Genomic DNA, 27,162 nt, shown 5'->3' on the forward strand with positions numbered 1-27,162 from the left:
ATCACTAATAGAGACCATAAACTTGGCGAACCATAGTTGAGTATCAAAATTGTAGACACTAAATTCATAGAAATGATAATTGAGGTTTAACAGCAAGACTCTTGCCAGGATGTGATTGTAGATAATGTATCAACTTCTGTATTAATAAAATAATGGACTTAATAAAGTATCTCATAAAACTTGACAATGTTGACCAGTAGAAAAAAACAGCAGATAATCGAAGCCTCAAGTTTGTAACGATTTAAAAATCTATATAGTTTAATTCTTGTATTTCAAAATTCTTTAACTGGATTTACAGCATTTACTTTTGGTCGACCCTGTATAAGGCGTCATTTGCTTATATACTCATATAGCAAAGAAATAATGAAATAAGTCATACGCATGATATCGTAAGTTATCGTATAATTTAGCTGTCTTTATGAGTTTTACCAAGAAGCCTAACTGTAGCGGAAAATTTATTTTTTATTTAAAGATTGTCATATTAAGAACACATGAATAAAAGCCATATTTTTATAAAAAACGTTAAATGGAGTATTACAAAAGAACATCTAATGTATCAATATAATCTAAAATATATTCGGTTTCATTTAGGAATTTCATCTTTTTAGTTTTCTTGCTGTTCTGTCAATATATTACCTTATCTCTTTACTTTTTTTGTTTGAATTCCTTTTTACTTTTGCTCAGATTCTGCTAAAATTTTCTCGTTTTTATTGGCTTACTTAGATCTTGTAGTTCTTGAAGTTCTTTGTTTATAGTTTTTTACTTTCTGCGGTGGATTTTCTTTTCTTCCTTGCGTAGTTATTTATATTCAACTTTTGCTTGTTAGGTTCTGTACCCCTGTTGCATCATTAAATATGCTCTGTTGTTTCTCTTTATTATAATCTGATATTCTTTGTCAAAACAGTCATTATTTCTTGTTCTTCTTTGTTTACCTTTCATGCCTAGTAATTCTTCAGCTGCTTCTTTCGTGATGTTTCTGCACCCTTCCTATTCTTCATTTATGTTTTCATGTTTAAGTCTGTTTTCTAGTTTGATGTTTATATTTCTTATTATTATTTGTATTTTTAAGTCCTTCTACATTGTATCGTTCATGTTTCTAAACTATTTCCTTTTTTCAACATTTAAAATTTAGTCCTTTACCCTACTTTCGATCCAGTAGTGATCAGAACCTCAGATCTCCTCTTCTGGTGCGAACGTTTATTATATTGGCTTGGTGTGTTAAGTCTAAGTCTATCTAATATAATGATCTAGCATATTTACTGTAAGTCCATCTGGTAATTTCTTTGTGCCTTTGTGTATATCTTTTTGAGCTAAAATCTTTTAGTTAAAATTATACCATCGATTAAAAAAGAAACTACTATAAAAAAGTCACTTTTAAAATCGAAGCACCAAAAATATTTAAAATATTTCTGAAGCACCAAATTTTTTTCATTTTGATGGGCTGTATTTTCATTCCTGTTCCATACCATGCAAGTTACACGTTTACTTTGTATTCCAGTTCTTCCTTTGACGGAATTTTTAGTTTTTTATTGACGCTTATACAATGACAGTATTTGGTTCGTTGTGTAGTTGTGGCAATCTGCTGATTCAGCTGTTGATTTATCTCCTGTGTAAACACATTTCGTCATAATGTTAGGACTTTGATTAATTCTGTTATTAAATAGACTTCTCGGTTATTTGATACTTAAGAGAATTACATTTTTGTCAGACATAAACTTTGAATCTCGATAATTGCGATTCGTTCTTTTCACTGCCGTAAACGACATATGTAGAATAATTATAACAAAATACAATAAGTATTGTATTTGTAAAAATATGATTTATGTCATGAATGACTCGATGTATAACTTCTTCAAAATAAAGACGTGTTGACATGTTTTACATTATGTATATACAAACCAAACAAGAATCCGCAGCTTATATACTTTGTTTCAAGTTAAGAAAATAACACTGCGCTTATGGAGATCAGTGTTGCCAAAACGCTTAAGCACGTGTTGCTATTAGACTGTCGATGTCTGACTTATTCTAATCAGAGCCGTATTCAGCACTTTGTAGTTGAAGTTAATTAATTTCACTAATAAAGGATATATATATATATATATATATATATATATATATATATATATATATATATATATATATATATAGTTGAATACAAAATAATACATTATAAATACTTGTTTCTTTAATTGACAGATATAGGTATGTAATTATTACAGATTTAATAAAAATAGTTAAATTTTACTATTGTTTAACATTACATATTTATTAACGCTTTGGATAAGATGTAACTAAAAAAAAAACAAGTGCAGCTTTAATTCTATTTTTATATAAGTAATAACAACAATTACATACATAAAATTTTTTCCTTGTATACAGGGTGAATCACCACTAACGAAATGGAAGATTACAGCGAAAGAGTAAAAAAATTTAAAAAATTTTAAATTATTAGTTTGTAAGTTGATAAAAGCTACATTTTAAAATTATTTTGAAATATACAGGCTGTCCCAATAAATTTCGGCATATCAAAGTTATATTTTATCTTCTTATTTTTCTTCCTCTTTATAAGCAATCCTGCTTGTTCATTGGCGGATTGATACCTCTATGGAAGGTTGTCACCGTTTTCGCGGTCGGTCAATACTTCTTCTACCGATTAATGATTTATCTCTTGCTATTTTGACCATGACCACAAGTTCTCTCCCATTCTGCTTATGTGGTTATTTCATTCTTTTTTCTATTTAGTGTCCATTCATTTATACAATATACACATATACATATATATATATATATATATATATATATATATATATATATGTATATATATATATATTTATATATATATATATATATATATATATATGTATATATATATATATATATATTTATATATATATATATATATTTATACATATATATATATATATATATTTATATATATATATATATATATATTTATACATATATATATATATATATATATATATATATATATATATATATATATATATATATATATATATATATATATTATATGAAATTTTTCGCATTATTACCTAATTTTCACTTTTGCTGGACTATTATTTACAGACTTTTCTGATTTGGCACTTTGTGTCCGCCGATTTACACACTATCACATAATTTACTCACTGCATATTAACATTATCCTCATCTTCTCTATTATCGGTATTCTTCTCTATCATCATATTTTTGCTCTTCCTTAATAGCAAGTTTACAATAGTTTTTCTAGTTTTCCACTGTTACTACACCAAATGCATTTCTTATTAATTGTTCCATAGCGGTGCGGCGGTCTTAAACTCTGGTGGCGGTGTTGTGTGAGGCAATATGTCTTTTGACTTGACTCCATACAATTTCAATTTTCCATTTCAATTTGATTTAACTCACAATGGTATGGAGGTACTCTCAGAATGGTCTTTTCTCTTTGCACATCTCGTCGATTTTATATTTTATGTATTTTTCTTTATATATGTATTAACGACTTCCATGAGCTCTGATTTTAAATAATCTTCTTCAAAAAAGATATTATTCTCCAGCAACCATGTCTTAATTTGATCTTTATTGAAGGCTTGTGTCGAAATCACTTCTTCTCTCCTCGAATGGTACGAAGTGTTGTCCATCACCATAAGAGTTTGCTCTGAAATATTAGGAATTAGCTTTTTGTTAAATCATTGTTCAAATATGATAGTCCGCTTACTTGTTTGTACCTAAAAATCAAAAAGCAGCACCTTCTACAAAGCCCAATTCGCTACCTTTATGCACTATAACAAATCGGGGGCCTTGTTGTGTCGGCTGTTAAAGACCTGTTGACAACCCCTTAACAAACGCATCCCTGGGTAAAGTCACTGAGAAGTCCTTTCATTCTTTGGAAACACTATGTCCAATATTCACCCAAGTTTCGTCCAAAAAAAACGACGGTGTATCCTTGAGAACGAAATTTTTTTATCTCACCCAAATACTGATGCCTCCATTTTAGAATATCAAGCCGTTCAATCATTATTGACTTTACTCCTCGTTTGCAAAAACAAAGTTCATTTCATGGAGTATTCAATTCATATTGTTGTGCGTGACATGTTTGCTCAATCTTTGTCTTTTTTAACCAGTGCAAAAACTTTGTTCAATGTCGGCAGTAAATTTTTAAAGAAAAAACTATGCACGATGGCACGTAGCTGCGTATGAAGTATTGCATTGTAAGTGAACTTTCTGCTATTCACTCTACTTTTGGTACGTTTTGTTTTTTTTATGGGCCCTAGTCCTTCTTCCGCAGCTTGTTTGCGTATTTTAGAAGTTGCGTATTTTAGTACTAAAACTAACTCCCGTCACACAACTTACTTTATCGGTTAAACTTCTAACACTTTAACCACTTCTTAAATTTAGATGATAATTAAATACATTTAAAACAATTTGTTTTGCACGGATGTCTAATTAATGTCCTTGGTTTAGTTTTTTAATTTCCATTTCGAATTAACATTTAATTGTAAAATCAGTATAACTACTAAAGCACTACAAAGCCTATTATCATTATGTAGTCAGAGAACCACAAAAATCGCTGACATACGCACACCGTATTATTTTAAGTTGCAATTAGTAATTACATATATGCATTCCAACGGATAGCTGGACAACTGCGCTACACAAAGCGGTCCGTTTAATTGCTTATCTTTAATAGCCGGCAAAATGCATGATTTGGCTAACCAATATTACCATGAATCATGCCATCAATATGGATTCATATACCTGAATCATGGAAATCAATACTAATTTCCATAATTCATGACCTATAAATAAAATTATCTTTTCTAAATACTATTTATTTAATTAAAATCATTTTCCCTACTTTTCATTTCTTGTTTCGAATGGGCACTTTTGATCAATTACGTTAAAAAACATTAATTGTAATTCATGTCTATGGAAACGAAAATAGAAATAATACAACCGTGAATCGTGTTTGTGTTCGTCCTGGCATCACCTCGCTTCTATCGTCCATGAGAAATATATGGCCCTATCTCCGCAATGTTATTTTCTTAAAGTGGAACGCTCTATAGCACTCTTTCTATTGACAGACTAAATAATTGAATATTGTTCTGAAATAAAAAAAATATACTAATTTGGGTATGATTACTATAAAACGAATATAGTAAAGAAATGATTTTTATAAACATCTCAAAATCGTCTGGTCTGGCAATAAAATAAACAAAATTTAAAAATGATTGTGTTATTCAATCCAAATTGTCTTAGGTAATCGTTTCTCTATAGTACCTATCTGATTAGTTTTGATTATTATTATTAGTGAAGTCATCACACAACTTTTTCTGCAAAAATCCGAATGCTACTTCTCACATTCAATTTAAAACAGATCCGCCCTGGCCCGACGTAACAAAAAAAATATTATTAAGTTTACTAGACAGTTTTGAGTGGGGTTGGTGAAGTGACTGTACTAATTCTTATCGCGACACTGAAAACAGTGCCGGTAAATATACATATTACAACAAACGTGAATGTCAATAATAAACACAGAAGAAGCCACGGGAAGTATAAATCATTGGCTTTTTTAAGGCAAATAAATATAATGGATTATTTAAAAATCAAACCTATTAAAATTTTATTAATATAATCCTGCATGTTAATTATTCATTAAAAAGTAGTCCTATTTCAAATATAAAAAAAGGAAAAATCTGGTTCCTGTTTATCATCGGGTTTAATAAACTAAAGTGAAACAAACATAATATAATATAATCATAAGTATATTCGAAAAATATGTAAAACGGATCTCGAATATGAAACGCATCTTAAAAATGAAAAATAAAGTTCATGGTCACTTTATTAATTTATTATCAATAAATTAGTTTTTAATAAAAAATAAATAGTAATTTTAAATAATTATTAAGCGCTTTTTACAATCAAAATGTTGAGAGTTTTAATAAAAATTATTTTAGACATTAACAATATAGTGTAAATTTTTTAATAACATAATACCAACTACAACCAATAGTGAAAAAAGAAGAAGTTCAAGATTTAAAGTTCATTAAATTAATCAAGAAAGGGACAATTTTAAAAAAAATTATAAAATTTTTTTTTTAAAAGGAACATAAATAGCAAAGTAATTTGTCCGGATTTGGATTATGGATGTAATGATTTTTGAAATAAATATAAAGATAATACATATAAAAGAATAGGCACATGTCCTTAAGGTAATATACTGAAAAAAGAATTAAGATTGTCGAGAAGTAACTATGAAAACAGAGTCAGTTCCAGAGGTCCCAAAGTGTTTTACAAATACGCGAGATCAAATTCTGTACTAAAACTGGTATACCGTTATTAGAATACATTGGTAAAATATGTTGAAAGGAAAAGCTTTGTGAATTATTTGCCGAAACATTTTCCTGTACATTTAGAGTTGAGAAGGATACTACGTTTTCAGATGTGCTTTCTACTGACAGAATATGGAAAGTTTATCAACAACTGATCCCTATTGAATTCGTTAATGATGTATTAGGTTCTTTAAAAACTAATTGTGCAGATAGCTTAGCGTCTCCAATAGCATCTTTACTGGCCAAATCTTTGCAAACAAATTCAATCCCAATTTCATGTACTCTTCTATCGCTACGATACAAACTCTTGTATCGTAGCACCGACATATAAAAATGATAATTTTTCGACTGTTCTAACAACCATTCAAATTTCGTCATTTTGTGTCATGTGGAACAATTTCACCCAATCATGTCAACATTAGACTGATAATTGCATTCAGTGCAATTTTCAATCCCTATAACAACACGATCGAGTTTAACAACTTCATCCAAATAAATTTCAAAATGTCACGTTTCGGCAATGAGAATGTTCAAAGTATAAATGCGCTAATCAAAGAAAACATTCCCAGAAATACAACCTACAGTCACAAATATATTTGGGGAATATTCATGGAATTTTGCTGCGGACGAGAATATGAGTTGAATGAACATAGAAGCTTAGAAGAATTGGCGTTGATACTAAAAGATTGGGCCGTCAATATGAGAAAGAAAAACGGGGACGAATTCAAAGAGGCAACGGTGAAGACAATGTGGAACGTTTCGTGCAAACTATTGCAAGAAAAGTACTATAATGACTATAATATTATGATTGACCCCTTTAACAATATAGTGTTTAAACCAGCCCGAGATGCCCGCGATGAAATCAGTAAGAAACTACAAGCAGATCCATGTAAACGTAAGGCCAGTTCAGTTTCGTTAAATTGGTCTGAAATTAACAAAATAATATTGCTTTGGGATGAAGATACCCCTGAAGGTCTTATGCGTAAATTTTACCATATTGCTGCTGTAGAATTAGCGTGGCGAGGAGGAGAGGCAGTTGCTTGTCTGGTGGATTTTTTTCAAATCGAAAAAAATAACGATGATACTCCAACAAATCGCATTGAATACAATCCGGTATTCGGTAAAACGTGCCATGGTGGTTCTAAAAGCTGTGCAAGTAGTAAATGGTTGGTTATCAATAGTGAGAGACAAAGATGCCCTGTACGTCTTTTTCATAAACTGATATCAAAACGAGGCGACAATATTACCTCACCACGACTGTTCTTAAAACCAAATCGACACTGGAAAAATGAAACTGACAAATGGTACGATAATGTACCTGTTGGAAGAAATACAATGAATGGATGGACTAAATCTTCTGCTGAAGCAATTGACTTGAATGTAAAGGAGAAAAAGATAACAAATCACTCGAATAGATCAACTGCTGTTAGCGAATTAGCAAAAAGTGGTGTAGAAGAACAACAATTGCTAAAAATTACTGGTCATGGCAATCAGAATTCTATAAAACCATACTTGAATCTCGATCAAGAACACCACAACAAGATTATAAATATTATAATCTTAATAATAGATCTTCTATAGTAGAGAACAGCAACGAATCTAATGTTAACTTAAATTTTAATAATTGTACTTTCACTAACTGTACTTTTAATAAATAAATGTTTCGTTATGTTGAGTTATGATTTTTTTTTTCGAAAAATTATCCGCCGAATATCCCTCGGACATTGATGAATGCCTCATAATTTCATGACAAATTTCTCAAGCTTGTTGCTTGGTAACAGAACTCAGCCTTCGGCTTCGTGCTGTTACCAAGGAACGAGCTTTTGATTGTCATGAAATTATCTCGTCTGTTATCAAAATGTCCTAGGGATATTCCTACTGAAAATAAACTTCTTTCGACTAATTATCAACCGGTAACAGTTCTACCAACATTAGTTAAAATAATGGAAAATTAATAGCTAATAAATAAATATCCTTTTGGTAAGAGCACAATGTTATTCCAGTCTCTGATTAAGGATTTCTGCCGAATCGTTCTGTAACTAGTAACCTCCTTCTCGCTCTCAATGAATGGACTTTATTTTTGGATCGATATGAACCGATTAAAATTATTTATATAGATTTTTCCCGCGTATTTAATAAGGTACCTATAAAAAAAATGCTAAAGCTACAACATTAGACAACATAGAAAACTTCCTCTCTTTATGAACTTTTTCGGTAAAAGTGGAAAATGACTGCAGTGTTCCACGTGCAGTAGCCAGTGGTGTACCTCAAGGATCAATATTAGGACCCATTTTGTTTTTACTATACGTATCTGATTTAACGCGAAGATGGCAATCCAGATATCATTAAGACTCTTCAGTGTCACCTCATCTTCAGTGTTGTCTCATTAAATGCGGATATCTATATCCGCATATAACATAATCCATATATAACATAATTTTTGGATAGAGTTTATTTAAGATCGGTATAGGAAGTTAATGATCTTAATATAATATGGCATCTAGAAACCATTCAGAGACATTATCTCAGGGTTAGCAGCAACCCCCATTGGGAGTCTTACGTTGCCATGTAGGGTATCTGTTAAAAGCTTTAACATCACACCATGTTTTTAAAAAAAATGTAACACATAATAAATTTTGTACCATTTTAAGGGTTTTTATCAAAATATTTAGTGGTTTAAGTCATGTACAGCTTGTAATATACCGATGATGGATTTTTTAGTCCGAAAACGTTCTGTGATGTAGCCCGAAAGGGTCTTATTATTTATATACCTTTTATAAAGGAATTATAAATCAAACTTTCATTTCTTTTGTTAGTGTCCATGTTCTATTCTATTTTGTTGTTGGTGATTGTTGCTCCTAGATGATATCTAATATCTTTGACCATCTCGAAGGTATGGTCATTTATAGTCATATTTTTAATAAAACGACATACACAGAGACCCAAATGATAAAAACAGACGTCGTAACTAAGTGAATGTGAAGGCCATTCGACTCCTGGATCAACATGGAATAGTAAGAAGACTCAGAAAAATTAAACGTTTTGAGTTGGTATACAACTGTTGTAAATATTTTAGGTTTACAAGCAGAATGTGCGTCTTCAGGCTGAAAGGAGGAATACAATTGGGAAGAACTCAACAAATATTAGTATTAAGATTTTTAACAGAGAAAATTTACTCGTTAGCCTAATTTTTCTGAATAGTTGTAAATATTTAAAGTACCACTTCTTTATCTTAGTCTTATATCATCTATTTTTCGAAAAAGGCCTCTTCCAACTCCCTCCATCGATCTCTTTTCTGAGCAACAGAGATCCAATTTGTTCCGGCTATTTTTTTTGTCGTCATCTACCTATTTCATCTGTGGTCTTTCTCTTGGTTGTCTAGGGCCTTTGTAGGGTCTCCAATGTTGTATTGTAGCGTTCTAACGTTAGTCGTCTTGTCTAGCAGTGTGGCCTGCAAATCACCTGCTAGGTGTTTTTTAAAATAAAAAAAAAACATTTTAACTGTTTTAATAAACTAAAACAAAATATAGACTTTATATTATTAGATACTCTCCATAATAATGTCTGTGATGTAATAATTTAAACTGTATAATATGCCACCGTAACATGTCGATTTCTATATATATTCAGGGATCCTACAGTATTCTTCCCTCGCTCAACCGTTTCCATCTCTCTCTGTTGTTCCATTCTCCATCGTTTAGGCCTCTCTTACTCATGGCGTCGTCTACTTAGTTTCTCCGCGATTTTCGGGGTCGTCCTCTTTTCCTCCTTCCTATGGGGCTCCATTCGGTTATTCTGTTTATCCATCTGCTGTCGCTAGTTCTTCTTACATGTCCATACCACTTTAGTCTTTTTTGTTCTATATATGTTAATATGTCTGTTTCATGGTTAATATAATGGTTAAAACATACAAATGCTATTTCCTTGTGATATCCCTAAACACACTGTTAAATATGCTATATGCTATTATATTTGTGGCTCTGATGCAATAATGATAAATCTCTTACAGTGCTCTCTCCATGGAGGATATTAAAAACTGAGTAGCGCAGTAAGTCCCAATAGATAGCTTTACCCAATTTCACTATTTTTACCAGATACCCGCAAGTATTGCCAAATGTCATATAAAAAGAATAATAAAAAAACTAGTCAGATATAGATGCTCAAGAATAATTTTATATAATCGCAGTATATCTACACATGTAGATGCCGTATCTACCCTTGTAATTATTCTATAAATTCACTAAGTGTAACATTTATCAAATCTATATATGATCCTCATATCTGTTCTAAACGTGAACCCTTTACTTAGTGTAAAATACGGGTTGTTCTTTTTTTATTGAAATTAAAAAGTCTGCAGAGTTGTTTATAAACATGCAACCGGAATAAACTAGTGTGGAATAAAAAAATAGTCATTTAAATGAAAGGCGTATATCAAAATTTAGGAGTGGTTAAAAAAAAAAAAATAAGAATCTTAATTCAAATGTCAACGGATGTTATCGACATAATGATAGCTAGAAGTTTATTAACGATTTATATATTATAAAAATATGCAAATATAATAGGTTAATATATCAAACCATGTAACAAACATTTGTGAACAAGACCAAATCAATTAATTTTTCTGGAAAATCTGCCACTAAAAGCACAATTATTGGTATTACTGATTGAATGTAAATAATAAGAAAAATCTTTATTATTGTTAAAATAAAATAATTACTGTTGTTATTGTGTTGTATTATAATACAGCGTAATAACGGTTTTCAGAACATTTATATAAATCTTTTTATTTCTTTATTACTTACTTTGAAAAGAAATCCAAACAACTGTTAAAAATAATTATTATGGTCAAAATATTCTTCCCTACTTTCTGTCAACCATATCTGCTAGAAAACTATGATTGAACTGGTAATTCTATACGCAAAACATAACACTTACACAAATATTATGCCCATATTAAAGCCTCCAAAACAAGATGTTTATGTATTTAACTATTTAAGACTACTTTTTCACATCTGAAAATCAACTCTTTACATTCTGCCAAACTATTTATGTTGTTAATAAAACGGTATGAAAAAATGAAATACAAAAGCAAAAGCTTTTATGCTACAAACAATATATACGGTATGTTTGACTACCATGACTTTACACACTATATCATTTTCTATCTTTCGAAGCATTCCTAAAAATCTTATAAAAAATCTGAAATGTCGAAAAAATCCTATACAGGTTTTTGAAAGTTCTAAAAGGTATATGAGGGATAGCTAATGACAAATCCTTAAAGACGTACAGCTGACTTTGCTTTGTTTTTTTTAAACAATCATAAAAAGTGAAAAAATCATTTTTTGATTATAAAACGTTTCTTATATATACATTTTAGGGAAAAATAGTTCAAATAAAAGCTATAGATCGTAAGAAGTTATTAAATTTGTGAGTTTTTAAATTAAAATGCACAAAGCATTAAGCAAGATAATTGCAAAAAGCATTATTTTTGCAGTAATTTAGAAATTTTAACAACTTTGTTTTTTACATAATGACATGTAATATTAATTCGTTGGATATTTAGAGATTTGACCTTTAAAAATCACACAAACAAGCTGAATTTTGAGCTTTCTTTTTTTAGATTATGTTTTGGTGGAAAATATGCAGTTGCTATTATCACATCATATTTTTTTTTTGTTTTAACACTTATACTAACTTCCTGCAGGGCTTCAGTCTCTATATTTGCTCTTTCGAAGTGAATTAGATTATTTTTCTGTATACATCATCTATAAATTTGATTATAAAAAGTAGATCTTCACTTAGAGTCTGTTCAATTTTCGGCTCTTAATGTTAATAAACAATGGAAATATGATTTAAAAAAAAATGCTATCTAGGTTTCTATTAGTTATAGAAAGTCCTTTTTTTTAAAGATTATATTTTCACCGTCTTTTTAGTGAGCCTACTTACAAACACATGACATAAAAAAATAACAAATATACTATAAATGTTTATGAGCTAAAAAGTTAGCCCTTTGTTAAAAGATTTTTTCAGTGACAATTTTGATAAAATTTTTTAATATATCTTAATTGAAGCCTCAAAGAATCGATTGCGACCAGCTAAACACCTTTAGAGTCATTGTTTGGGCAAGTACAGTTATTTAAATAATCGCTCTCCGGAATAAACAAATTTAATAATTTACAATATATCTGGTCGATCTAGCTGAGATTTAGCTCACTTCACTAGAATAGGGGGCACTTGAGGATAAAGCATTTGCGGACAAGACAAATTTGGGGGCACCTACGGACAAGATGAAAGATTACATATTCAGGTAAATAAATGGTAAAGAAATAGAGGCATTTCCATACAATGTTTTCTACTGCAATGATCGGTAAATAACCATAAAAGAAGTAAAAAAATCGTGAGAATGAATGAAAATCCTTTCGTAAGTTATCTAACAAACATTGTCGGTCCAATTTTGCAATATCCTATTTTTTTAGTTACATATCGAGCATAATAATTTCCTGAAATTTTAAAAAATATTCACGAATTTCACAGTTAACTAAATATTAAATAAATACATACTGTAGAGCTGATATCCAGTTGCATGAATTTCGAGAGAACCAATATGTACTCGTAATAGTTCGTAATAGTTCGGAGAAATTTCGGTTTCTTGGATACAGAAGAATGTTTATTACGAGACAAGAAAGTAAGGAATATTCGAAAGTGGTAATTACTTTCATCCTGTGTTGTGATTGGTTGCTCCAGTGGATATAATTACCATTGGCAATAACAAACACATATAACAGACAACTCTCATATCTTCGAATATTCTATTTGTCTACTTCTATAGAAATCATTTTTTAGTGTGTTATTTTAATTTTAACAAGTAATATGTCTAAACTCGAGATTATAGAAACAACAAAAAGAAACCCTTCTGCAATTCTCGATGGATATCGAGAAAAAAGCATTTTGTTTCTGTCAAGAAACGGTTGAGAAAAGAGGATGAATCAACATAAAAAACTTATAGTGAAGAAATTGGACCACTATGTAATAGTAGTTACGAGTTTGTAACTGAAATGCCTACACTGTCTTCAGTCAAATTAGTGCTACAAAAATAATTCTCGCAGAAGTAATGTTGAAGCTAGATGACGGGACCAGTTTTTTACATTTCAACAAGAGGGAAAAAGATTGTTTATGTTTCCAACTTCCATCGGCAAGAAAGCTTTAGCCGCATACTCAGACTTCGTCGTAGATGGGACGTTTAAAAGTTGCAGCAAACAATTTTAACAGATATATACAATTCATGGTAGTACAACGCAAGAAACTAATATAATAGCAGTTATCTATGCTTTGCTAAATAACAAAAACTCGTAAGGCATTATCTTAGTCAATTGTTTATATATTTTAATTTAGAAACTTGCAAATTAAAAAACTGTTGAAGATACCTATACAACTTTTATTTAATCCATTTTTTTCTAAAACCTTCAACAACCTGCATTTTACCTAAAAATCGATTATTTTTTCAGAGATAGACTGTGGTAAATCAAGTAAATAGAAGATTGCACAACACTGTAAACTATAGAGGTATGATTCAAGCAGATGATTTAGCATTTTGAAAACTAACAAACATTTTGTTTAAAAAGTATAACATAAGTAGATCAATATAAAAGCTTTTAAATGTTTAAAAATAGTCACTTGAGATTTTAAACTTGATTTTGATACCCTGGTCATTGTTTTACTAATTTTAAAAAATAACATGTCATCTCAGCCATTCTATAAAACCGATCGTCAGTTAGTGTGGAAATATTTTGGCAAAAATGAAAAAACTGTTGAAAAAGAAGTAAATGTTATAAGGAACTGGTTGGAAACCCAAAAACATTTACCAGAAACACCATGTGAGTAACCACCATTATTTTTGTGTTGTATTATTGATATTACCGTTTGCTTTAAACACTAATATGAATGTATAAATTCTGTTTTCATAAAATAAAACTACAAACTTTTAGGGAGTTAAAACTGCAACAAGAGGTTAATTTTAGTTTGTTTTGGCATAAATCACGCTTTCCAAAAATGTTTTTGCGTAAAAATATTTTAATAAATTTTAGACAGCTTCCTCTGATAATCCATAAGTGCAGTTTTATCTAAATATTGTACCTCCAGCACGTGTTAATACTTTCTTTAAATCGAAAAATATTTCTATACAATCTTGTCGCATTAGTAGAGCTTCCTGAATATAACTTTCTAAATCTAATATAGTATTTATGCCTGATGGATTTTATATAAAACCATTTTCTTCATTTATGAGTAGATTTGAACTTTCAAGTGTCCAGATGAGCCTTACATTGATAATTTTTTCTAGTAATTATGGGTCTGTAGAACTCGGGGACTTTGAGGTTTAAGAAATTGAAAATTAATAGCTTTATTCCTAATTGTGCGGCAATATAACATTAAATATCCGTAGCAATACCTTCACGGAAGTTGTTTCAGACAAATTGATGGTATACCAGCTGGTCCAGGACTTATAAATATAGAATATATAATATTATAAATATATATATATATATATATATATATATATATATATATATATATATATATAATATATATATATATATATATATATATATATATATATATATATATATATATATATAAGATATAGAATTTTTGCGCTAATTTCATATGAAAGTATACTGCAATTTTCGGATTGTATTTTATTTTGGAGAAAAACGGTGTCATAGCTTTCCTTGGAGGATATTTTTGTATAATTTTGTGGTAATATGTTGGCAATGCGTGTTGGTGATATAATTATTTGGTTATTCACCTTTAGGCTTGATATTGTGAGTGACTGTTGGAAATCGGAAATTTTGCGTATTTTTTCAAAACTTCACTCATTAAACAATAAAACACTGAAAACTTTTGTTTTCATCACTTTCATAAAATTTCACTAGGTACAGCTATTTTGGTCAGAATGCCTTTTTCAAGTGATCTATTTTTGGTATGTGTTTACATGTTATAGTCTTTAACCGAATAAGTTGAGGAGGCCAGAACTGTTTGTCTCAAGTTGGTCATAGCTTAAAGCTTTTATAATGAATGTAAAGAATTTGAAATTCGTCATTAAAATAATGATTATAGTCAAGAAGGTGAAGTGCGTATTTAAAGTGTGTTTTTCTATTATTGAAAGCCCTTTTATGTTCTGCTATACGTTTGATAAATGTTCTACTAGCTTGACCGATGTAAGTTTTTGGCCAGTTGCCACATTTAAGTTTGTATACACCGCTGTGTAATTGCTTTTTCTTTTGTCTCTTGTTGTTCTTAATCTATTTGCCTAAGTTGTTGTTTGTTCCTGATGTTATTCCTTGCTTTTTTATGTGTTTGGCTATTTTTGTTGATATCTTGCCTGTATATGTAATCGAGCAGAAGGCACTAGGTTTTTTCTTTGGTTCTGAAAATACTAATTTTAGGGTTTTCTTGTGTAGTTTTTGATTTAAAATTTTATTTATTGTGTGTTCGTTGTACCCATTGTTTACTGCTATTTGTTTAATGATATTTAGTTCTATCTCGAAGTTATTTTTTGACTTTTTTGACATAATTCTGAATGACCAATTTGGACAAAACAGTTCTCCCTTCCTCAACTTATTCAGTTAAAGACTATAAAATGTAAACACATACCAAAAATATATCACTTGAGAAAGGCATTCTGGCCGAAATAGCTGTAGTGATATCTAATAATTTAAAATAAATTTTGTGGAAGTGTTGAAAACAAAAATTTTCAGTGTTTTATTGTTACATAAAATGAATTTCCATCTTTTCCCAACTGCAAGTTGTTCCACCAAGATTTGATATATTGTTTCTTGTTCTCAGTTTACCAACTGCGTTTGTAAAATGACTTTTAAATGTTAGTTTTTTATCAAGTGTGACGCAGATATTTGGGGTTGTTGTTGTGTTTGATAGATGTGTCACTTAGAGTTACATTTAGAGTATCTTCCACAACTCGACTCGACACGTGAAAGAGACAGGTTTTACTAACAGGTTTTGCTTGTGTTAAGGCGTCATGATGTCAACGTATATTTTACATTTAATAATAATCAGCTACTATTATGTCAACTAATATGTCAAATAATAATTTTATGTCAAAATGATGACATTTTAATAACAAAGAGTTACGGATAAAAACGTTTAATATTCCTCCCAAAGAAGCCGCTTATCACTTAACATAAAAAGTATTAGGATTTTAATTTAATATACAAATAAAATTACAAACGTTTTTAGATGAGTTTAATGAAAACTAAAAACATACAACAACATGGCACCTAAAGTTAACGCCAACATTCGTACACGACGCGCATAAACTTAAAGTTAAAACAGTTTATCCAAATTATTACTTATAATATAACAATGTTTCTAAACCTTACAGTTTAAATGTTTTTTGTGGATAAACCCAACATGAGTTTAAGCGAAGAAAATTTCTGAACAGTCTGTGTATACATATTTTTTTTATTTACTATATACTATACTATATTATGTAAGACATAATGATACATATTATATACTATTACTTAATATAATTTTTCAGTTGATTCTATGATCGAATATTTCCTGACGATATGTCAGTTCAGCATAGAAAGGACGAAGCAGTGTTTGGATATGTATTACGCTATTAGAACAGTTATGCCAGAATATTTCAAACAAACGAATCCCAGATCATGCCACATGACTGCAACTTATGATCTATGGTAAGTTTTCTTCAAATACCTAATACATGCATTAACAATTGCATTTTGCGGCGAATTGTACTGTTGCGCCATAAATATGGCCTTCCAATTCATCATAGCTATAGCAAAGCTTTTGCTAAAGTGAAAATTTTACATTCTTCGAATAGCTCAAAAGGATAGAAACCGATTTTGTGAAATCGTGTTTTGTTCATCGTCACCACAATAGGTGGACCTCTTGTAGCTTCCACGACTTGTACGACACAAGCAGTGACATTCGTTGACCGTCTGTGTATGAATATGAATTTGTATCTTTCCCGGATCTCTGATGAAGCTGAGAATATGCAGAAATAACGTTCTAAGATCATAATGACACCGATTCATAAACAGAATGTTTGACGAATTGTACTGTTTCTATAGATTAGATTACATAGTTAACTAAAATACGTGCATTTTAGTTTCAAGTATTTATATTTTGTTATCGTTTCAGCACATTATGTCCATTGCCTACTCTTACAAATAATCTTGAACGAGTCTTTTTTGTCAAGTTTTATCCCAGAGACTCTGAACTGTTTAACCTAAATAAAATAATAGCAGCAGCTTTTATTAATATGAATGAAGTACGCTTGCGTGAAGATTTAGCAGTAACGGATAAGTTTATTGCGGATTTTGAAGGTATAAAACTTTCTTATATCCCTAAATTCACACAAATTGATTTTAGAAAAATGGCCTTCATGTTTGAAGTAAGTATAAATGCTGACTTGGTAATTTCAATGCATAACATGCTGTTTTATTTTTAAAATTTTAAAATATGAAAACTTTTCGTTTTCTTTGTATTAGTATTTTTCACAAATTTTCTCCATCTGCTTCAACATTTGACTATATTATTTTTACATATTACCTAAATGTTTATTTATTTTATTTTGTCATCCACCACTGGCTCAACAATCGCTTTTGAGTCTTCATTTTCGCTTTGTTCACGGTGTCTCAGATTAGTTCTTCCTCTAGTTCCTTTTCTACTGGCACTTGTTTGTTTGTTTTGTTTGGTATTTCGCCTTCTTTCATTCTTTCCACATGTCCCATCCAACGTATTCATCCAACAAAAATGTGTTGGAAGTCCTGGTCTCACTAATTAACGATTCCTTTGAAAAAGTGTGCCAGTGTACCTAAAGACAGCCATTATTATTCCTCTTCATAAGGGTGGTGAAAAATCTAATGACTGCAACTATAGACCTATTGCCTTACTAACGGTCCTATCCAAAATTATTGAGATACTTATAAAAACCCGACTTAAGTCCTTTCTCGTTGAAACCAATATTATATCACAAAGTCAGTTCGGCTTTTTATCTAATAAATGTAATAAATAATAATCTTGATTTATTTTATTTTTTACGTACAACAGGCCGTTAAGGCCTAGGGCATTTTTTTAAAACATAATCCTAATATTAACTAATTAAAATTATTTTAAACAAAACTTTAACTTAAATAAGTATATACAACATTCTTAACTGCTCTGAAGGAACTGGTAGACAATATTTCTCCATTCCCTTCTATTTTGTGCTTTTCTTTTCCAGTCCCTTACCTTCACGTGTTTAAGGTCTTCCTCCACTTTACTAATCCACCTCTGGATCTACCTTTTCTTTTGGGGCCGATTAGTTTTCTGGTTATTACTAGTTTAGGCATTCTGTTTACTACCATTCTTTCCATATGTCCCAACCATCTGATTCTTTGTGATTTGACGAACTTAGGAATGGTAGGTTTTTTGTATAAAGCCATTAATACATTGTTGGTTCTTCTCTCCCAACCATCTTCTGTCTTCCGTCCTCCGAATTTCCTCCGAAAAACTAAATTTCTACGGAATTCGAGGTATTTCTTTGAATTGGTTTAAATCTTACTTGAGGAATATGAAACAACTAGTTAAAGCAAATGATATTAACTCTAGTCACAAGAACATTTTATGTGGAGTACCATAAGGTTCAGTACTGGGTCCTCTACTTTTCCTTATCTTTATAAATGACATCAATAACTTAAAAATCGATGGAAAATTTTTTCTTTTGTTGATGATACCAGTATTACCTGGTGGAACTCTAATATTGCAACTCTTCATGCAATTAGAACTTCTGATCTACTTAAAATAAAAACCTGGTTCGACTCTAATTTACTCTCTTTTAACGTGGATAAGACAGTAGCATTATCCTATAAAGGAGCCCTTCAACCCTTGCTTCTTATTAGCAGCCAGATCAGTATCGTTGATTCTGTAAAATTTCTTGGTATTTTTATAGACAGCAACCTTAAATGGTCCCGTTATATCGACGTGTTTATTTTTGTTCGTGTCTTATCTTCCATATGGTCTTCCTTTTTGGGGTTATAGTACAGTTGCCAAACCTGCCAAAAAAGAGCAATACGGTATCTTTTTGGCCTCAGTAGAATAACACATTGTAGAAGCTACTTCAAAAATCACGGGATTTTAACTCTTCCCTCTTTATATATTCGTAAACACCTACCTGTTTTTTCAGCAAGGCCTAATCATGACTACTCCACTAGAAATTCAAGCTCTGATGTGGGTTTACCGATGCCGTCTGCTGAGTTAGTAAAGAAATCTATATTATATTCAGCAAAAAAATTGTGCAACCATCTCCCTTTGCAACTTAAATCTACAACTTCTTTCCTTAAGTTCCGTAAATTGACAAAAGCCTATCTATCTGAAAGACCATATTATACGGTGAAAGAGTTTCTTAGCGAATAACTAAGAAATTACAGTGCGTTTAATTACAAGCAACTAAAGTATTTTTTATATATATTTGGGTATCACATTCAGCAACATTAGTTTGTAAGGGTTTATTATGCAATTTCTAATTTAGTAAATTTTGCAATGGATTGTATATTTTATTATCTTTTATTTTGTGATTCTGTGATATTGACGATTTATGTAATTTTACTCAATTTTAATTGTTATTGTAATTTTTTTGACTTTTTATAAGCTTTGTCCATAAAATTGTACAATTTTCAGTGACAATAAAGCATATTTCTATTCTATTCTATATGTAGGATAGGTGTGAATAAGGTCTTACCAAATAAGTACCCGTAGACCAACTGCATGGCATAGGACATCAGCTATGTCATTACTGTATCAGGACTGCAGTGGAATGAGTTCTGCTAATGGGTTGATAACAGACACTCACGGGCGAATATCACATAATGATTCAACCGGACGTAACACTGCGATCAGGCAGACAAGGAAAACCACCTGATTATCTTCCGGAGAGTATACAGTGTCACCACGTCCTGACAAGGGCTCAAGGAATGAGGAGGAGGAGATGATATCCGGATCCTGGTATATTTTGTATACTTAACAGTTATCTCTTCCCGAGAAATTCCGTTTAATTTTGTGCCTTTGTGTATGTGTCGCAAGATTTTTATTTCTAAGTAATCTTTTCTATTTTAGAGAGTGTCCAAATTTTTGAACCATATCTGAGTACTAGTCTTATTAATGATTTTGACATTTGAGATTTTTTTTGTTTTGATGTTAACTGATCTTAGTTATCTAAGAACATTTTTTGGCAATGAATATTAACCTCTTTATTTTCACTGAAATCTGCAATGTTGTTATCAGGCATAACTATGTCACTAAGTTTTTTACACTCTCAATGCATTATTCTTCTATTGTTAGATTTTGGGGCTGCCATATTTTTGCGTTTTTACTTGCATGCACATTAGTTGTGGTGGTATATTAAATTCTTTCATTGTTTAAGACAAAAGTTTATTCAATTCTTTCATTTTCTTTGTGTTAATAATTCACGGTTTAGATCACGTTTAACAGCGTGCTTTCACGGTATTTTCCACATTCCAACTGGTCCCTTTTATATGCAATGGTACAACAATACCGCTACTCTACTCCGCTAGTAACTGCTTATTTAACAATATCTTCGTTATCAGTCATGTATTGTTTTTATTAACACGTCTTTTTGACTGTTTGATTGACCTAAAGAAAGCGTTTGACAGAATAATACTCAAAGATGTAATCCATCTTTTGTATAATAGAGAAGTTCCTCTAAATATTATAAAAACCATCAAAAACACCTACCAAAATAACAAAATGGAAGCCAGAATAGATAAACAACTTACAGAACCTATAGAAATAGGCAGCGGAATAAGACAAGGGGATTCATTGAGCTCCATGCTCTTCAATTTGATCATGGATGCAATTATCAAAAGCGTTAACAAAGGAAGAGGATGTAGAATTTCAAAAAAAGAAATAAAAATACTCTGTTACGCAGACGACGCAATATTGATAGCCGAAGATAAAGATAGTCTGTAAAGACTGGTCCAGAGATTTAACATGAATTTAATATGACAATCTCATCTCAGAAAACAATAGTAGTCAGCAAAAAACCAACCAGATGTAAAATAGAAATTGATGGCATCAGCATTGAACAAGTATTGGAAATAAAATACCTAGGAATTACACTGTCCAGCTATGGAGACCTGAACAAAGAAGTGAGAGATCAAGTGCAAAAAGAAAATAGACTTGCAGGATGCCTTAATAACACTATATGGCGAAACAGACACATTAACACTGAGATGAAGTCAAGACCTTATAAAGCCAGTGTAAGATCAATATTGACATATGGCTTAGAAAGAAGACCCGACACAGCCACAACGCAAAGGCTACTGGAAACTGCAGAGATAAGGGTACTGAGAAGAATTATAGGAAATACGCTGAGAGATCGAAAGAGAAGTGAAAACATTAGAAGAAAATGTAACGTACAGTTACAGTCTGTATCAATGAACGGACACAAAATAGAAAACAATAATGGAATACTACACAAGCAGAATGGAGGAGACCCGTGTAGTCAAAATAGCAAGAGATAAGTCACCAATCTATTTAAAAGAAGTATTGGCCGACCGCGCAAAAGATGGAGTGACAACCTTCCATAGACATATTAATCCGCCACTGAACAAGCAGATTTGCTTATAAAGATTAAGAAGAAGTGTCCTTCTAACTTTAGTATCTTCGATGTTATTTGATCCGACCCCAGTGATTTATTGTTAACATTTAGATATGACAAATCATGAAAACATGGTCAAAGTTCTACCGCATACAAGCCTGAAGCTTCAACCATAAGATGTTTCAGTTAATCTTTTATTTAATGCTGCCTCTTAGCCATTACTGGCCACTTTTTAGAAGAATTATCCCGGAAGAAGAGTAACCCAAATCGATATTGCAATGTTAGTTCGCACTACTTATGAAAAAAGTGCTGCTGTACAAAACTTTAAGTAGATTCAAATAAGCCGGAATTTTTTCCTGTAAAAATGCCCAAGCGATTGAAAGTAATAAAAATATCGTTGCGACTGACGAGGTAGGCAAAATGTTTAAGACTATATTAAAGAAATTTCCGCTACTATTGATAATAGTCCGGTGGTTTAAATCAGTGACATATTCGTGAACAATAACAAAGATAATATACCTAGCAAATGCAGAAAACGACTTCACAGAAGTTAATGCGTTTGTGGCGAATGTGGCGAATGGGGGATTATCTTATGGTCGTTGATAAAGAAATGGAAGAAGTTGTTATGCAAAAAATATAAACTAATTTCTATTCTTTTTGTTACCTTGCAGTGTTTTGATTATTGATAAAATTATAAACCAACAACAAAACATAGTCTGCATGTATGCATGTATGCATGTAGTTAAATATGTATATCTTATTTTTTGTTTTTATTTAAGGAGCTGTGGAATAAACAATTAAAAGAAATTCACTATTTTAATGTGCCCAAATATGCGGAAAAGTTAATTTATCTCTGTAGAACATTTTTGAACAAGGATTTACGTGAAAAGGTACATGACTTTTAACTTATATGCTTATTATTATTATTTTTATTTTTTTATTTATTATAATAATTGCAGATTTTTGTCCATAATTCTTTAGAAGAAGTTTATAAAGTCATTCCAAGGGAAATATTACCAAAAGATTATGGCGGCGATGAAAAATGTTTAAAAGAACTTAATAGTAAGTATTGATTTTATGGCACAAGTATAAGATCTCTTGTATGATGGTGGTAGAAAAAAAAATCTGTACAAAATATAAATAATATTTTATTCACGGCTTCGATGAAGTAACTTTCAAATAAAATGTAATGCAGTTTTGTTTGGTCCTTTTTGGTCTTGTGGAAATTGTAAATTTTGAAAGGGTCGCTCGGCTTCGTAAGTCTTTTCACACTGCCATATAATTTTTTTTTAAAAAGTTACGTCTAAAATATGGTCAACTGGTTAAGGTTATGCTTTACTACAGGGATTTTGGTTACCTGGTATTTTATTTTGAGATCGATTTCGGAAGTGAAAAAAAAACGTGAAAATAAACGCATTTCAACGCATTAAATTGTGGTTAGTATGTAATTACAATAAAATGAATATATATATATATATATATATATATATATATATATATATATATATATATAAAAGCTTCTTTTCTCCAATTTTCTATCTTCTTTTCTAGATCTTCTGCAACTGCTTCCCTCCATCTTCTCCTCGGTCTGAATCTTTCCCTCTTATCTTCAGGTGTTCTCCATACTATTTTTTTAGCCCTCTACTGTCTTACATTCAAGATGATGACCTAGCCACTGCAATCTTCTAACTTTGACAAAATCGCTTATTCTCCCTTCGCCGAACATTTCATAAACTTCAGCATTTGTTCTTTGCTCCCATCTTATTTCTGTCAACTTTCCTCCAAAAATGTTTCTTAATAATCTTCGTTTCCTTACTTCAATTTTCTGTTGTAGTATCTTTGTTATCACTCACGTCTCGCACCTATAAGTTAGAGTAGGCCACACAATAGTTTTATACAGCCTTATTTTTGTATTTCTCGATACCTCTTTCGATTTTATTATTCTTTGCAAACTGCCTGCATACCTGTTTCCTTTTGCTATTCGTAGATCTATTTCCTTTTTTTTTTCACATTTATTTGTCACAAGAACTCCCAGATACATGTCATCCTCCACCTCTTCAATTTCCAGAATTTCTCTCTCTATATGCAATTTCCATATTTAGTTTTCTGCTTTTCTTTTGTTTATTCTTTAGCTCCATTTATTTTGTTTTATTTATATTTATCTGTAATACCATATTTCCTGCGGCCTCTAGAATATTCTTAGCTATTTTTCTAATTCTTTTCTACCCCTAGCCAAAAGTACAACATCATCAGCATTGGTTAGACAGTGGTGACTCATATTAAATATTGTTCCCGCTCTATTTATTTTGCTGTCTTTTATTATCTTTTCAAGGGCCAAATTAAACAGCGTGGTGGATAAAGGATTTCCTTGTCTTACACCTTGCTGAACTCTAAAGTATTGGCTCTTCTTTACATTAATCTTAACTACCCTTGTAGTGTTCTGAAGCGTCATATATACCAGTCTGATTATCTTAGATGAAATTTTGAACTTTTGTAGTGCCTTCATCAATTTTGATCTACCTACATTGTCATAAGCACCCTTAAAATCCACAAAGAGAAAGTAAGTCGGTGTGTCGTATTCATATGCACCAGAAAGAACTTGTTTCAGCATAAATAAATGGTCACTAGTTGATGGATTTTTTCTAAAACCACCTTGATAGTCGACCAATAGATTTTCTGTGTAAACTTCTATTTTTATTTTTAGTATGGTTGCCAGTACTTTGTATGTGACGTCCAGGAATGCTATTCCTCTATAATTATCACAACGTGACAGGTCTTCCTTCTTAATTATTGGGTATATTAAAAACTTTCACCAGTCTTTAGGTATTATTTCCTCTTCCCAGATATGACATATTAGTTTGTAGATTTTTTCTCAGGTAGTCTCCTCTATATTTTAAGTTTTCTGCTGCTATCCCGTTTTCTCCCGTGCTTTTATTGTTTTTCATCGTAGTTAAAACTTCCTCAACCTCATCCTCAGTTGGTATTGTAATATCTATTCTATCCATTGGTATTGATTTTTGTTCATTGTCGTTTTCCTCCTCTATTTCACCGTTCAGGTTTTCTTCGAAATATTGTTTCAGATCATTAGTATCAGATTACCTTCTTTGTCTTTAATGTATGTCATTTTTGAATTGTAACCTCTGCTTATTTCTTTAACATCTTTGTAAACATATTTTATATCCTTCCTTTGCCAAATACCAAAATTTTTTACTAATTTCCTTTGCCCATTATATCTTTCTTTATAATTATCATTTTTTGGTTGCAACATCTTTTGTATATATATATTCGCTTTAACTCTATTTCTTTTTCACATTCTGTTCAACCATCCTTTCTTCTTTTTCCTTTTACTCTTTGTTATATTTCTGTACATGCATATACATATACACGAAAATGAATATGTTTTCGAAATGTTTTGAATATGAATTCTAAAAATATTAAAATTTTAATTTTTTTTAGGGGAATGGTTACATAAACTTAATGAATATGGAAACAGATTTGAGAACCTTGAAAATATTAAAGTTGACGACTCACTAAGAGTACCGTACGGAAAGAATTGTGATATTTTGGGATATTATGGAAACTACATGAAAACTGAGACTGAATAAATAGTTTTTTTTATCTTTTAGTGTTAAGTTCGTATTTTTAAACAAGTCATACTGTTAATTTCATTAAATGTATCTTAAATTAGTAAGTTATTTTTTGAATAAACTTTTTTAGGTATCAAGTTTACAATAAGTATCAATACGTCTAACTGAGATTAATAGTTTAAGAACAAATTAATCACCAAATTACCAAAGCCACACAAAAACACAAAAGACAGCAACAGATTCGACTATAATAGTCTTAAAAAAAAACAGCAAAAAAGGCTGGCCATTATGGTAGAAGAGCTAGTCACAAAAATAGTAAATGAGGCGATCAAAACTCTAAAAATAGCACTGAACCAATATACAAACCTAGGATACACCTTAAGATAGGCTCCTGAAACTCAAGCGGTATAAGAACAAACGCAAACATGCTGGACGAACTTATAAACATATATGAAATAAATGTCACAGCATTACCATTACAAGAAACTAAACTACCTCATATCATCAACATTAAGTTTCCGGAATACTCCATATACAGGAAAGACACTAAAAACCATACAAGCAACAATAAAAGTCCAGATGAGACAACGGGAAATAAGGATCACTTCAGCTTATGTAAGGGCAACAGATCCTTTAACCGGGGATGACCTGGATGCGATCCTGAACATAGAAGAACCAATTATAATATTATGAAATCTAAACGCCAGATCTTCTCACTGAAACGATAGAGCTACAAACAGAATTAGAAGCATAATAAATAGTTATTTAGTAAACAACAAAGACACCGTGGCAATTGGGCCCATCAAACCAACCCACTTTTCACAAAATCACTAACGTGGCTTTTCCCAAACTGATGAAAGAAAGCCCATGGAATCGACATACTGTAGCCAGGAAAGAACAACACATTTCCGCAAAATAACAAACCGATTAGATTGCTTTCAGAAGTCACCAAGATATTAGAGAGAGTCATCCAAATCAGACTTCAATCAGAGACAGACAGGCTAGTGTTAATCTCAGAAGCATAATTCAGATTCAGAGCTCAACATTCCAGCGAACTACAAGTTCCTAGAATGACAAAATAGATAGCAGATGGATTTAACGACAAGCAATATACAGAAACAGCCTTGCTAGATATAAGCAAAGCCTTCGATATAGTGTGGCAAGAAAGATTTACATAAAATAAGAGATTATGAATACAACGGGGCCATCACGAGTCGCATCTCCTCGTACCTAAGCGACCGGGGATTCAAAGTCCAGATAGGAAGAGTTCTATTTCCACATGGAGCTACAGAACCTAGAGTACTACAGAAGGTTGTATTATTATCCTTTCTGCATAGCCTATATACAGCAGACTTCCGAAAAACACCTGGAACACTACTCAGTTTTTATGCAGAATACACTGCAATGGCGGCAAAATAGCTGATAATAAAGATATCGGGATGATTTTTGCACGAAGTGAGAAAGGATAAAGCTATCTAGAAATAATATCTTAATAAGATGTAGCGTTTGTTTCTAATAAATTCTACAAGGTGTTGCAAAATAAGATAAAAATACACAACTAGATAATATATAGATGACTATAGTAATTATTTAGAAATATACCTACAAT

The 27,162-nt window shown here is 31.0% G+C and overlaps 1 protein-coding gene across 2 annotated transcripts; it reads left to right on the plus strand.

Annotated features, from left to right (window-relative positions):
• Nucleotides 1-14,007: 14,007 nt before the first annotated feature.
• LOC140446882 (alpha-tocopherol transfer protein-like) lies at nucleotides 14,008-25,611 on the plus strand. 2 transcript variants are annotated; one of them, XM_072539460.1, is made up of 6 exons: nucleotides 14,008-14,200; nucleotides 16,882-17,041; nucleotides 17,508-17,760; nucleotides 22,746-22,856; nucleotides 22,926-23,028; nucleotides 25,423-25,611. In XM_072539460.1, the coding sequence occupies exons 1-6, from the start codon at nucleotides 14,062-14,064 to the stop codon at nucleotides 25,569-25,571; spliced, it is 915 nt and encodes a 304-aa protein (XP_072395561.1). In that variant the 5' UTR covers nucleotides 14,008-14,061; the 3' UTR covers nucleotides 25,572-25,611. The 2 variants fall into 2 exon arrangements, with proteins under 2 accessions (XP_072395561.1, XP_072395562.1); XM_072539461.1 differs by lacking the exon at nucleotides 14,008-14,200 and adding an exon at nucleotides 16,500-16,830.
• The last annotated feature ends 1,551 nt before the right edge of the window (nucleotides 25,612-27,162 follow it).

This window comes from Diabrotica undecimpunctata, chromosome 7, assembly GCF_040954645.1.
Source record: "Diabrotica undecimpunctata isolate CICGRU chromosome 7, icDiaUnde3, whole genome shotgun sequence".
Lineage (NCBI taxonomy): Eukaryota > Metazoa > Arthropoda > Insecta > Coleoptera > Chrysomelidae > Diabrotica > Diabrotica undecimpunctata.

Coding starts and splice junctions, on each gene's coding strand:
- LOC140446882 (XM_072539460.1), top strand. CDS start 14,062: ATGTCATCTCAGCCATTCTATAAAACCGATCGTCAGTTAGTGTGGAAA. Junction 14,201..16,881: donor ACATTTACCAGAAACACCAT/GTGAGTAACCAC, acceptor ATAATTTTTCAG/TTGATTCTATGATCGAATAT. Junction 17,761..22,745: donor AAATGGCCTTCATGTTTGAA/GTAAGTATAAAT, acceptor TTTTTATTTAAG/GAGCTGTGGAATAAACAATT.